Here is a 15654-nt window from a genome sequence, read left to right as displayed (position 1 = left end):
AAAAAAAAAAAAAAGAAAGAAAGAAATGCATCGTTGAAAAATTAAAAAGAGCAATCGGTGGAAAATTTTTTAGCGGGAATAAAAAGTGAAAAAAAAATATTCCTCGATTCGAGAAATATGACACGAATTGAAATTGAATGAAATGAAATAAGAGTATAAAATAAAATATAAGTAGTAATAAAATATATAATGGTGATAATGTGAAAATGAGCGAAGAAATTTAATATAACAATGAAAACTTTTTTCAAATGAAATTAATCACTATGATACAAAGTGATGATGTACAAAGTGAACGATAAAGTAAGAAGAAAAATTTCGAGATATTTCGATCGTGATTATGACGGATTATATAGATAATTTCGACGACTTACCACCCTGCGTGATTCCGTTCAAACTGGATTCCGATTTTGCGTGATGAGGGCCCGTGAATGAATAATGATATCCCCCTGATCCGTCCTGTATATGGTATTGTCTCAATGGCGTCAGTGATCCTACAGGGCTTAGCCAAACGTTTGCGATCGGCGTTGCGATTATTAGGCCGAAAAACGTGCTTAACAGAATTATCTGGACAGAAACAGAGAAATATTTCATTTGTGCATTTAATCCAAGAAAAAATTGAGAGAAAGGTGAGGGATAAGAAGAAGGAGGAAGAAAAAAAATATCTAGGGAGATAAATGTTGTTAAGTTTACGTTTGAAAAATGTAACCAGAGGATACAATCTGTGGATATATAATTAGATAAATATTTTCGAGTTTGCAGAATCTTGGCAAAGTTTAATCAAAATTTTCCACAAATTGTCCTCGAATATCTTCAATCCTGTTGAAATTTAATATCCCTAGAAACCAAACTTTTTGCCCTTCCTTTATCTATCTCTTCCGAGATAAAATAATTGTATTCCCTTCCAATTTCACAAATGTACTTTATTCTCCCCCGAATCTAATTTCTCCCGATACCTTCCACCAATCTCTACGTATATAAATAAATATACCCTCCTCAAACGTAATTTGAATTTTGAAATTTCTCTTCGTGTGTTTTCGAGCGTAATTTTCCTCCCACCTAGTTAAAATTAAATTTCCTTTCACATCTTCATCAATTTTCTTAGATTAAATCGCGCCGAAATATATATTTTCGCGAATCTCTCCCTCGTCGAAACGACAATTCGAAAGGACGTGACAATCTTTCAAGAATATCGAGTCTTTTTATGCGAAGAAATTCACGAAGAATTTACTATGCACTGTGCGCATTCGGAATGGGGGCGTGCGTGGATATTCTTCTCGATGTTTAAACCCCCTTGATCGACGTTTCGACGGTCTCTCCCGCGAATCATTAGAGGAAGGACAGGAAATATCGTACGTGCCTCACGTCGAACATTCGAATCTCTGAATTTTTCGGTTTTTCAGTTTATCTTTGTCTCAGTTTAATCGTGAATTTGAAAGATCTTCGATGAGTTTGATACAATTTTTTTTTTTTTTTTTGTATAGAAACGAAAATTACTGTGATAAATTGTTGGAATAATTTTGAAATTTAATTTATACAGGTTTATTAAAAGTAAGTGGTTTTAAATCGCTGATTTGATCAAATATAATCATTCAAAAACTCGAGGACAAATAGTAATTTCATGTACAATTTTAATTATAATGAATTATAATTACTGAGAAAATGTTACTTTTCCAATGAAATTTGAAATAAGATTTTTCAATTGAATTTAATAAATATTCTAAAGTAACGTGACATTATTTATTTATTTATTCGATTATCGATCATTAAACGTCCACCCATACGGCAATGATTTGAGGATGCAAATTTTTATCATTGAAAAGTGAAAATGGAAATAATTTCATAGTTCGAAAATTGAGGACAGTTGAATAAATTTGCTTGCTGTAATAATATTTGAATTGCATCGAAATTAAACCTTGCCTTCCTTCCTTACACGAGATATTGGTTATACGTTTCATCCGTGTTTCGGATAGAATGGCAACAGAATTTCAACAATCTGCGTCAATTTGATTCCAATCCATGTAGAACGATAAGTTGATGGTCGATTACTGTGAATTCATTTCTGGATTGTGTAGAACGGTGATAACGATCATCAGCTATCGATTTATTTATCGTGCCCTGCTCAAAACCGCGTTAATCAATTATCATCAATTTATTTTTGAAAAATTGACGCATGGAAAAATTATATCCGATTATAATCTATTCAACGATTAACAATTTATTTTTTAAACGAACACTTTAAATGAATTGAATAATATAAACTTCGCGACTCTCTCTTTTTTTTAATTTTCGATTTTTTTATTTTATAAAAAATCGAAATAAAAATCAGATAGTACGAAGATTTAAAATTAAAGAATTCGTTTATGAAAGATTAATTAAATAAGTGATTTATTATTTTATAATATTTGTTGACGTTACTTTTTCTAAAAAAATTAGTGAAGAAAATTTATTTTGATGAAACTAATTTGTTAAATAACGAGTTGTTTGTTTGTTTAAAACTGCACGTGTAAATTACTTTACTACGTATTCCTTTCTTCTTTTTCTTTTAATTCGAAAAACTCGAAGAAAAGATTACGTAGCAAAATTTTTAATTTCAAAAAAGCATTTTTGGATAAAAATTTTTACGTTCTTCCATATCAATACACGTATTCTTAAAATTTTCAAATTTTTAATCAAATTCTTCTTCTAGTTACGTTAAATTCAATTTATTTGAAAAAAGAAAATATATACACTGTTACAATTTTTACACTAAAATAATTTTTACACTAAATATTTTCAAACGAACATCTCCATTTTCGATGAAAAAAATATATAATAATATTATAATATATCAAAATACAATATTCTCAAAAAAGGAAGAAGGAAATATACTCAAGAAAAACCATTCGAAATATACTTTGCCAACGTTGGAAATCGACAAGTCAATCTTCGTTTGATCGAAAGGAACCACGACTAATCGATTAACAAGCGATTCGATTACCGATAATTAGTCGAGCAACACGGGATTGAATGGGGTGATGGCGCATTCCACGAAAGCGTTTGCGTTTAATAGGTCGTCTCACGTGAAACTTCCGCTTCATCGAGAAACTTCCGATCCACAATCGCAGTTGTAATCGTCTACTACGTCGGCCAAGTTGCAAGCTTTTCTTTATTACATCGCAGATTACGCAGAATTACAATGCGAACTTAACTTTGCGAAGGCGTAAAGCCTCCACTTCCGGTCCAAAAGTTTCGAGAGCTCTTTGGAAACTTGGATACATACATCAAGAGGAAATTGTTAAACGTTTATTGGAAAATTCTCTTTTTTTTTTTTTTTTAATATTGATATAAATTCAAATTTCGTCGAAGGAAAATTTTTGAAAATTTTCACACGAATTCAATGTGGAAAAGTTTATGGAATATTAAGTTAAAATTCCGTAAGATCAAATAATAAATCACGATATTTTTGTAGAACGCGTGCGAATTGAATATTGAAATTGTTGTCAATGAAAGTTGACAAAATCATCGTTGATTTTATCAAAATTCACTTCGACATTACAAAATCGAAACATTCTGCCAATAATTTCCTCCAACACAAGCGCTGACTTTTCATATTTTACATTCCCTAAATTTTAATTAAAATATGGTAATAAATTATAATTTATGCAAAATTAATTCTTAAATAAAATTATAACGCATGCCATATTTTTTCTTTCAGATAAAATATAACGAGAGAATTTTACATTTTAATATCGATCAATTTTTCAAAACTTTCGATCTAAATCTTCGATCTAAATTCTTCTAAATATATTATTATATTACAAGATAGATGATCATAATTAAATCAATCTTCTCTAACTCAAATCTTCATAATAACTTATTATGAAAACAGTTTGAATAGAAACAAAATTTCACTAGCAAAAGCATGTAGAAGTAACAAAAATTTCGGTCATCTGTAAATTGAAAGTTTAAATAAACAACGTTTATTACTTTTTCAAATAAATAAATACGCCTTACTACCCTTGGAAGTTGGAAAGTTTTTGAGAAAAAAATATAGCCGCGTGAGCGGAATGGGGTTTCCTTAAAAGTTCCCCTCGAGTTCGAAGGCCGATTTACGCGGACTAATCGAGATTGCACCCCGCGAGCAGCTTCGTAAAACTTGGAAATTAAATGACAACCGTGACGAGGCCGGATTAAACTTCCTTTATTTACGCTTCGTTGCCGCTGCGTGTACACAAGCACGCCCGACATTCCAAACTCCCTTCACGAATTGCGAATTCACCCCTCGAATTCGAGTTTCAAATTCCGTTGCGAAATCGCTTCGAAATCGACGATTGATACGACGTTTTTGCAGAAAATTTCTTGTATCGATCTTTTTTTAAATAAAGATTATCGATCTCTGATTTTCCTTTGGAATAATAACAAACAAAATATTACTTTTAAAGAAGAGGTCAGTTTCATTTGTTGATCAGTAGGCAGAAAGGCAGAAAGAATTATAGAATTATATTTTTTATTTTGCTTAAAATATCGCTGTTGATTTGAAAAAAAAGATCAAATGAGAAAGAAAAATTAAATTTGAAAATGATACATGATTGATACATTTCAATTTTAAAAAATGTGAATCCATCTAAAATAACTATTTCGATTATTTTCATTGTTATCGAACTAAACTTTTTATCGTATATATTGAATTTCCAAGAATCTTTAAAACAATAACATTTTATTTTTCTTTTAATATTTCTTTTCTAAGTTATAATATCTTCCCTACAATACAATTCCTTTTTGCCTTTCAATCGATAAAACGATACGATAATAAAAAGAAACGACCATTTTGATATTTCCAACTTTGCAACGCATTAAAAGTAACTAATGGAACGATAAAATACTAAAAAAGAAAAAAAAAAATCAAATCGAATAAAATCCATCACATCCTCCAAACTTCCGTACGACTAGCAAAAATTACTACTAAAAAAATATTCACCGACAACCGAAAAAAACTTCCAAAAGAAAAGAAAAAAGTCTCGTCCGTCTAAAGAAAAATTCCACGAAGGAAAGGACGTGAAAAGCCCGTAAAAGAAAGCCCGCACAAAAAACTCTATTACGTTATATTTCCATAATCCACTCACGAGTATCATGTTCGTATGGTATGCAGGCCAGGACGTCCCCGTGAATCTTGAATGTTCCCGCGCGATAATGCCGCAGCTAACGGTCTATACGAGAGTGTGACCACTCGCGGACGTCCTCTTATATAGGACAGGCGCGCGCCGCGTTTCCCCCACCACTCGGCCCTCGACTCGGCCCTGCTAGGGGTCCTACTAGGGGTCCCCCGATGGGGCGCCGCGAGTCGATCCACCGCGGCTGCGCACCATCACAAATCACCCCGAGTTCGATTTCCAGGCCGATAAATCAATGTTTATTGGTCGTATGGTACGAGGCGTCGATCTGAATGCATTCCAGCCAGAGGGGATGCACTCTCTGGCCGCGTGGATGCCATTCCAACGCCACCTTTTGAACCCGGCTCGACTCGAGTTTCCTTCGACGTCCAAGTTGTTAATAATCCACGCTGGATCGAGTGCGGAGTATCGATGATGGGTGGAAGATCGCGTCGAACAATGGATTAAAGGGGGAGGAGGGTGGAGGTTGCGGTGAGATGGTGGTTGCGGGGAGTTGTTTCTCTTTCTCTCTTTTATTTTTCTTTCTTTCTTTTTTCACGGTTACCTTTAGGGATCGTTGTGGGTAATTATAGGTGAATTATATCGAAAGATTTTTAGAAATTTATATTATTGTATGCATGCCGTTCTGCTTAACCCTTTTTTGGGTTTGGTTTTTATAAATTTGAGAAATTATTTAGAGCTTGGTAAAATGTAATAATTAAATTGGCAAGAAAATAATAATGTATATATAATATGTGATATGTATAATATGTGATAATTTTAATTTTCCAATGGAGAAAATTTATTGAATTAAATTTTTATCGATGTTATTAATTGTTAATTGCGAATCATTCTTCTCATTTCTTCTATTGAACATCTACAAGTACTTTCCAATCAGAGATTGAATTTCTTTCTCGATTCTTTTTATCATCATTAAACAGAGGTTTAAATTAAAGTACTTAATGAGTACTTTAATTGTTATTAAATTTTGTATAAATGAACAATTTATTCTTAAAATTTTACTTCCTCTGTACAAAGAATCTCTCTGTATTCTATACAGAAATTCTATACAGAATTTCTTCCAGTAGAAAATATCGTTACCTGTCAGACACTACTCAAAGAAACTTTCCTGTAACTCAAAATATAAATATAATATCTTTCTTAACTTAACTATTTCCTTCTCCAATGAAAGATACATAAATATATATAGACGTATATATATCAACTTTAAATTTTGCTTATAGTTAAATAAATATCAAGTATTATTTTTCTTTTTTAATTAAAATTATATCTCAAATTATAAAGTATACAAAAGAATCAAAATATTTTCATTCATCAAACATCAGACAAACTTTATTTTTATCTATTATAAAATTTATTCAATATTCTGTCCAATAAAAAAATATCCTCAATTATTAACATAAACAATCTTCCAACTATTTATTTAAAATTCATGTCACGTATTTCTCAAACAAGTATTTATATCTATTTTAAAAATCTCGTATTTTTCATTCTCCTACTTTTAATATTCAATCTACACGCATTCCTTGATAATTGAAATATTCATTTCAATATTATTAAAGATTATAATAATATTCCTGTTTATTAAAAATCAATCGAAGAATCTTTCATTCAATCTTCCTTCAACAAATATTTCTATTTATTTTAAAAAAATATCCTATCTCCTTCCTGATTTCCATTCTCCTATTTTCAATATTCAATCAAAAATATCCAATATTAGAAAACATCTATTAAGCACCAGGCAAAACAATCTTCTCGATCTTCCTTCCTTTTTCTTTTTTTTCAATATTCCATCCACAATTTACAAAATTCCTATCTCAAAAATATCCTCATCTATAAACATTGCCCACCTATCTATTCCTCCTCTCACCACAAATGTATATTCCAAACAAAAAAAAAGAAAAAGAACAAGAAAAATTTCCAAGTACTCCCTCCTCCTCCATCCTCATCCACCTCGAAGAGAAACGAACGAAACAGCGTAAATGTTATTAAGCAATCGCCCGAATTCCGATATTCAATCCACGTATCCCTCCAACAGGTATTTCCACTTATCTCGAAAAATCCTCGACAAACCGGGCATCCAGCCGGAGCGTGAAACGGTCCCAACTTTATTAAACGACCCGGGGGTCACAGCTGGAAAAGCGAGACGGCTCTCTCTCGTCTAACGAACGAGCCACCGACCGCTTCCTCGAGGCCTCCACCTCGAGGTTTACTTATGATACACACGAGCCGCTCGTTTCCATGCGAGGCATTCGAGAGAGGCCGCGTTTAGTGGCAATGTCAAAAGCGATGCGAGCCGCCCACGTGGCCGCGCGATGAAAAATCCTCCTCGGCGATGCGACTTGTTGCGCGGCGCGCGTGAGTAACGCCGATGGAATTGATGAACTCGTTACGCTCGCTTTACGCTCCTTCCATTAGGCCGCGCATAAATTTCTCGGCTCTCGAGATGATTTCGCGCGTCGAGGCGGTCAATTTTTTTTATTTTTTCCAACAAAAATGATTATGCATTTATCGATAAACTTTTACTTCTTTTAATCTATTTTTTTGTTCCTTTTTTTTTTTTTTTTGAATTGTATTAATCGAAGAAATTATTAGTTTAAAAAGACATTGGTAGGTCTTAATTCAATTTTGTCGAACGATAATAATAAGTATTTTTTATATATATATATATTTTTATTCTCGTCGAGAATTAGAATCAAAATCAAGATCTGGAAAATTGTTCTAAAAGTATAATTGGCCCTCTGGTCAAATTCGAGCAGTATTCGAAATTGCGAGGTATTGGCAAAGGTATAACCGGCGTGTCTTTATTGCTGTGTGGCGCGCATTTTGCTCGTAAAACTTTCTACCAGAAATAATCCCTGCGCTGCGTGCCTTTTAACGATCATTTTTCCCTTTCCCTGCCGGCCTAGGTATATAACCTAACCTCTTCCTCCCTCTCACATCCTCGCGATGCACGTATGGGAACGCACGTGGGCACGCGCGCATACAATGTTACGCAAAAGTCTTCGAGTATCTCTGCCGAGAATTTGCCGTTTGCCTGGATAAAATAGGAAATTTCTCTTTAGTTGATCGTCCCCCTTCTCCCCGTAATATAATTCTTTCTTCTTTAAGGAATTTTTCGAGTAATTTATCTGTTTAGCATTGCAAATGATTAAAACAAATTTAACTTAAATCTAGTCTAAATTTAATTGACGAAACTTAATTCGATTCTGATACGAATTAAATCAAATCCAAATTCAAATTTAAATTAAAAAAAAAAAAAAAAAAAAAAAAAAGGAATCAAATCGTTGATCGAATTTGTAGCAAGATTAAATCGCTTGTCCGATATCGATGCGATACTTTTGCGCGTTACTGTATACGCAATTGCAGCCGCGTCCGACCTGTTGGTCGAATCGACACATCGGGTATCGTAAAGAAAAATTCGCCAGATGAAAATTACGAGCGACCCTCGTAAAAGCTCGGCATAAATAACGTGGGCTGATGTAAGGGCAAGCGCGTAGTTCAAGCCGCGAACAAAGAGAAAAGAGACGAGAATAGCGGTAGCGCGTCTTTTTAAACCATTGATGTCGATCTCGATTTTTTTTTTTTTTTCTCTCTCTGTAAACGAATCTGTGATTGTGCAATACAGTCGATTCGTTTCCGTCGAGATAAATTTTTGCGGATCATGTTCGACTACGTTTCTTACTCCATTCTTTTTTTGAGGTTATGTTCTCTCTTTATTTTTTAGGTTATGCTTTATGATGTAATTCCTTTGAATTTTATCAAAATGTGTGTAGAAATTAATGTAATTTAATGCAGTGACGTTACATTGAAGTACAATAGAGAAGGTTAGAGTTTGAGGATATGTTTAGAAATTAGTATAATTTAATATAGTGATATTAGAATATAGTTATATTACAGTACAATAGAAAAGGTTAGAGTTTGAGGTTATGTTCTCTCTTTATTTTTAAGTTATGTTTTATGATGTAATTCCTTTGAATTTTAACAAAATATATTTAGAAATTGGTGTAGTTTAGCGCAGTGATGTTATATTAGAGTATAATAAAGAAGATTAAAGTTTGAGGTTATGTTTAAAAATTGGTGTAGTTTAGTGCAATTACATTAGAGTATATAGAAAAGATTAGAGTTTGAGGTTATGTTTTCTCTTTATTTTTTAGGTTATGCTTTATGATATAATTCCTTTGAATTTTATCAAAATATGTGTAAAAATTGTGGTAAAATGGTGTAATTTAGTGCAGTGATGTTACATTAGAGTACAATAAAGAATTTCTTGTACTGATCTATAGTATTATCTATAGTTCTTTCGATATATTATAACAATAATAAAAGTAATAAAACTTCAAAATCCTTACGGTACGTTAAAATTTAATTTCGCAGAAATAGCTATATCTCAATAAAGCAACAAGACTCGACATACATGCATCCCTTGCAAATAATTCAAGCAAAGAGTTTCAATCCCCCCTCAGAGCCTCAAAGAAACAAGCGCAAGAGGAAGACGAAGAGAACAGCATAATAACGTAGAATCCTTTTACGGAGGAAAGAATTTTTCTTTCTCCCTCTCGCGTCGACCAACGTCGATTTCGACCCGATTGAATGCGAATCGATCACTGAATCCTGCGCACCTCGAAAAACCGGCTGATTTACGGGGAGGCAGGATACGAAGCGATCGTCGTCGTCGAATATTTTTCAACGACCCGCCTCTCTCGACCGCATCCGATCGCCGATGATTTACGATTATTTCGAATAATACGCCATAAATTCTGACCATCCCTCGCGATAAGGTACGCGAACGTGTACGAAAATACTGATAGCGGGATCGATCATCGCATCGGATATTTAACGCATTGTCTTTCGACAAGGGCGGAGTTTTTAAATCAAGGTGGAATTTCGTGGACTGGAATTGGAATTAATTTTTTGAAAAATTACAAACATCATAAAAAATTTATTTTTCAACATTTCAAATCTGACGTGTCCAATGTTATTTCCATAATTTCTCTCGTATAACTTTTCACGAAACTTTCTCCTTTCTTTCGAAAGAAGAAGATCTCTCGCTTCTCCCAATTAATCCACCTCGCGAAATTCGAAAATCTTCCTCTCCGTTCGGTGTCCGCAAACTTCGTCAAACTATCTGGAACACGATCCTACCGAGGGGGAGAAAAACTCTTCAAAGCGACCACGAAGAATCTTCTTCCTCTCTTCGGCGAGAAAGGTGAAAAAGGACGAGCGATTGATCTTAATTGATCGGGCAGCAGGCTAAGTAAGCTTGCGGTTTATCGCGGTTTAGAGCCTCGTCTCGTAGGCGTCGGTGGAACGAAGAAAAATTCATCCGGATAGCCAATCAGCAAATGGAATCGTTAGTTGGCCGTAGGTGATCTCGGTTTGAACGCTCGTTCCTTCCTTGTACTACACAATCGTGATTCACGATCGCCATTGATCTTATTCTGTTTATCGTTGCTCCAGAGTCTAATTAACGAATGTTTAGAATTGTTCGCATCGAATTTATTATTCGATTATTCGAATAATTCGAAATTGTCTCCGTGGAATATAAATTTTAAGTTGTTTATTAAGTAGAAGTTTGGTGTTTGAACAAGTTGAAAGATGTTTAAAGGCGATTTATGGATATTTTTTTGATAAATAGAAATTATAACAATTATTTCTCTCTATAATACAAGAAAAGAGATAATTTATTTATCGACCGCTTGTATGTTTGATAATGTTTGAAGATGTCAATATAGTTTATATCAACTATTTCATTACATATTCAGCATTTATGTAGGTCCCAAGTTGAGGGAGAGAAAGAGAGAGATATTTATTCATTGATGACCTAGATATACGTGTTCGATATCGATGTTTGATGAAGTTGGACGAAGTCTAACGTGGTTTGTGTCAATTATTTTTTAATAGAAACAAATATTAAATAATTTCTTGAATTGCATCGTTTCCCTCAAATTTTTAACTAATTTTTTATTGATCTAATCTAATGATTAATCAATAAAAATTAAAAAGTTAGTCGTATCGAAATGTATAATTCCAGTATGAGAGAAAAGACATGGATAGATTTCGCGATTGATAAGCTTGATCGAAACAAAACTATTATTCGCCTCTTACAAGTTATGTAAATGTTCTTAGCAGGTGAAAAGGGCACGAACACGAGTTTGAAGCTAATATTCTCTATCCGATAATGGATTAATTGCAAGAACAATTGGAGTTTCCTCCTATCTCGAAACGAAAATAGAAGGTGAGGATCGTTCCTCGAGCGACGAAACTCGTTTAGATAAAGCCGTATTGGCTTTGTTATGTAGTGGGATATCTCGATGAAATAGTCGACTTCACAATCGATATAATATCGTTTAACGTGTGGAATAAAAATATTGTCAAATAATTTGCAATGTTACATGAAATAGGAAAACAGGAAAATAGAAAAATTGATCACAATGAAATTATTCCATTTTGTGAATTCTCTCTTGAATATCAAAAATTGTGTAATCTAAATCTTAAATTTGTGGCAAAATGATAAAAATATACATTTCAATATATAAATAATTAATAGTGATTATTTCTATTTTATTTTTTTTTAATTCCAAAATTTTTAATTTTGGAATTAAGACTAAAAATTTCCTTAAAATAACGCGAGAACAATGAAAACTCGCAAATTATAATAATTTATTAAATTATTTTAATAAATTACAAAGCACATTTTATATATTAAAATCTACTTTTATTAAAAAATATACTTTATACGAAAAACAATAAGAAGATTAATAAAAATTCCAAAATCCTTTCTATTCGTAATCCCAATATAATGTATAATCCTAAAATATCGAACACTGCAAAATAAATTTGAAAAATAAAAATTTTCCCCCTCGAAATGTCTTGTAGAACCACTATCTGAAAGACACTTATGAGCAAAAATATTCACCATTAGAAGAAAATTCGCATTTCCCATTAGGAATTTTTCCCTATAAAATATCTATAGAACCGCAATATACCAAAGAATTTTTCTTGCCTTGCGCCCAAATCCTTATTAACTTTTCTCTTTTATCGATGAACCATCTTGGCCCTTTTATCAGCCGGTTCGGTCGGCCCGACGTTTCTATTATCGCGAGTGTGAATCGTCGTTCCTTTCCGCCTTGCTATCATTCGCGGACCCGTAAAGTAACAGTAACCGGTTGGAGAAAAATGATGGCCGTGGAGACACGCGCGCCAACCTTCTCAATGCCACGCTCTTACCCGCAAGAATTTCAACCGAGATGGCGGTATTGTACAGGCTCGATCAAAATTTTCTTATGATATTAAAAGATTTGTTTCCAGTTTCCATTTGATCACTTTGGAAGAAGAAATACATATGTACTCTGGACGAAGATTCAGACGAGAATATTGATCGATATTCTTACGTGTTCTTACGAATATAATGAAAATATTAGCAAGATTTGTTTTAAGAGAAAAAGAAAAATAGGAGAAATGTATAACAATCAGAAATGATGAAAAAAAAAAAAAAAGGAGACAAGAATATTAAAATATATTTTTTCTCGAACGGATTCACAAATGATGAATCGACCTGTACCTGTTACGTGCAATTAGATAGCGATTTCGTTTCACTGCGAAATATCACATGGATCATTTCTCGGTACAGGACCGACAATTACCACGGAACACGTGATCTCTCCAGATGTTATTTAATAATTATCCTTTGCGAATCTCGTTATATTATTCTTGTTTCCGGGATACTTTCAAACCGCCAGAAAATCCATCCAACACGAGTCGAAATATATATATATATATATAAAACGAATTGATTGTAAGATTTGAGAAACAAGAATTCACAAGTTGAGAACCACTGTTGCGTAATAATAATCTTGTATAACATTACAATTCTCGTGTTGCAATTGGATGAACCAATTATTTTCTTATCTGCAACCCGAAGGAATATCGTGTCACGGAAATATTTACGTGGTGATGGAGAGATTATTGAGCCATGATTCGAAAAATATGTCGCGAATATAAACGTCGGATGTGAATGCAAATATTATATTTCGCAGGCATTTTGCGGTGTCGATGAAACGAGGATCGAGTAAAAGTTAAAAATAACCCCGTCTTGTAAGAACTAATTATTTATCAGACACCGATCTCCAATTAGTTGGAGGCTGGTAATTGATGAGCTGGTGGTTAAACTGATATAATTAATTAAAATACCGGATATCGAATATCCTTATCGCATTGGCATTATTTTTATATATATATATATACACGATACGAATAAAATAGAACGTGCGTCCTTGAATCTCACGATCTTAATAAAAAAAATTGAATATATTATTAAAAAAAATTGACACATTGATATTAATAATTTTTTTAATTTATGAAAAACAACAAATACCACAATGAATGAAAATAACAATTAATAGCATAATAAACTTTCATATAAAATTCTTATTCTTATATTTCATCTTTTTCCAAATCACGTTCCAAATAAAAAATTTCCAAAAATATAATTTGGAAGAGAAAAGAACAAACAAGTTTCGTGTCACGTGAAACCAAAGAGGAAATGGGTAAAATAAAACTGAGGAATAAAAAAAAATCAAATAATAAAATAAAACTGAGGAATAAAAAAAAAAATCAATTCCAAAATAAAAAGAAGAAAAAAGAACGGAAAAGACGTAGGACAAGCATAGGAGGTGAGGAAGAGAGAGTGGGTGGATCGAGTGGCTCGATAATGAGGGGATTCTCTGCGATCGCGTGAGTGTGCGCGCGCGTGTGTAATCTATTAGCCTTTCCGCGGCTCGTTCGTCACGGCACACCCACGCACACGCGCTGGCAAGGAGGAGCCGCGAGGAGGTTCGACGCGTATTAAGAGATACGCGCGAGATACGCTCGTCCGCTTCTAATCGCGCCGCTCATCTGACCCGAGTTCCTTCACCCTGCCCGTGCACTTGACTTGGCTTGGAAGGTGATCCGGATTCTTCGATCCTTTTTCCATCACCTCTTCGTCCTCCGTCGCGAAAAGATCGAGATTGCCAGAAAATCCATCCAGTTTCGTAACATTGAACTTGAAATATGGAATCAGTCGTGTTTCATACGAGAATAATATTTCTCTTTCTTGAATTATAATATCGGTATAATGACGTTTTTAAATCGATGTTTTGTTGATCAATCGAGTCACAAGATTCAAGTTTTTAAAAACGAAGCTAAGATAAATGGAAGAAGTTCAAATAAAAATTCTACGATGTTTTTGTATCTGGTTAATAAATTAATGGAGTGGCTTAATTTTTGTATCTCTTGTGGAGGAGGGGGGGAGGGAAGAGCGTGAAAAATATCGTGTTGTATATTGATGTGTATAAGCGAGAGAGCAACCGATGTCGTCCTGGAAACCCCATTCGAGAAAATTGACTTGGAAGTAGTTTGAAGTTAAGCTTCTTATTTCAAGAGGATGCACGAGGCTCTGATTTGATTATTCCACGAATTCTGATACTTTCTCGATAAAGTTTTAGAAGAGAACGAACTCGGTGAGATTATGTTTCAGTTTTGAGATTTCGAGAAGAGTTGTCATTTTCTTTGTGAAATGGAATAAATTTTCTCGGTTAATTTACGCTTCTTCTGAATTCTGAAACACGCTGATATATAAAGATTAAATGTGAAATTCGTCTACTTCAATTTCGCAAATTAAATTTTTTTTCTATTTGATTCTACTGTAATTTAAATATCTTTGTATATCAACAAGAATCTTAATTTTCACAATGAATCCAATCGAATATCTTTCTAGAAATCTTTCTGATCGTATAATCTTTATCGATTACAAGAATTGGAAAATTGCTTGACTTTCAATTTTGAAACATTCTTCAACAAACTGTAACATAACAAAATATGAAAAACTATTCCGCCATTCTATATACATAACTGATAATAAGATTGTTTCCAATTCAAAATTTAAAAAAAAAAATACAAAATTTTGAAACACCGTGTATCTCGACAGATTCAAAATTCCTTAGAAATTTACTCCTTCATAAATCGTCAAAGTCTTCAAACAATGTAATCTTGGAACAATCTGTAGATCCTTCGAACATAACCATAAAACCACTACTCCGGAACCGTATAGGCATAGTGGATGAAAAACGATCCATGGAATCCGTGGAGAATCAGGGAACAAGGGAAACAAAGGATGCTATACTCGAATACACATTTTATAAAAATTCTAATTCAAGCTTTTCTTCAATGAGAAACTTAACATAATCTATATCCATCGATCATAAAGATTCCAAAATTTTGAAACACTCTGTACAAAACAAAATTCTCGAAGAAAATTTTGAAATCCTATAATTTCGAAACTTCTTCCTCCACATTCTTTGCCACTTAAAAAGTACAAAAATATGAAACGTCCTGTACGTGATTCAACGCAAATTCAAACTTCCTTGCATTCTTGCATCCCCCTCCTCCCCCCTTAAATCGTCATTGCTAAATCTTCCTTCAACAAAGTAACGTTGGAACAACCTGTAGATGTTCGAACATA

The 15654-nt window shown here is 33.3% G+C and overlaps 1 protein-coding gene across 1 annotated transcript in view; it reads right to left on the bottom strand.

Annotated features, from left to right (window-relative positions):
• The window catches only part of LOC122713930, an 8718-nt gene extending 3607 nt beyond the window's left edge, over positions 1-5111 (bottom strand). The window contains exons 1-2 of the mRNA XM_043934769.1: positions 5103-5111; positions 372-564 (exon numbers count right to left, since the gene is read on the bottom strand). Of these exons, the coding sequence (XP_043790704.1) occupies positions 372-564; positions 5103-5111 (202 nt within the window). The remainder of the gene's footprint in view (positions 1-371; positions 565-5102) is intronic.
• Positions 5112-15654: the final 10543 nt, after the last annotated feature.

Source organism: Apis laboriosa, unplaced genomic scaffold, assembly GCF_014066325.1.
Source record: "Apis laboriosa isolate Shangri-la unplaced genomic scaffold, ASM1406632v1 scaffold26_cov146, whole genome shotgun sequence".
NCBI classification, from domain to species: Eukaryota; Metazoa; Arthropoda; class Insecta; order Hymenoptera; family Apidae; genus Apis; species Apis laboriosa.
This window is presented reverse-complemented; position numbering and strand designations above follow the sequence as displayed.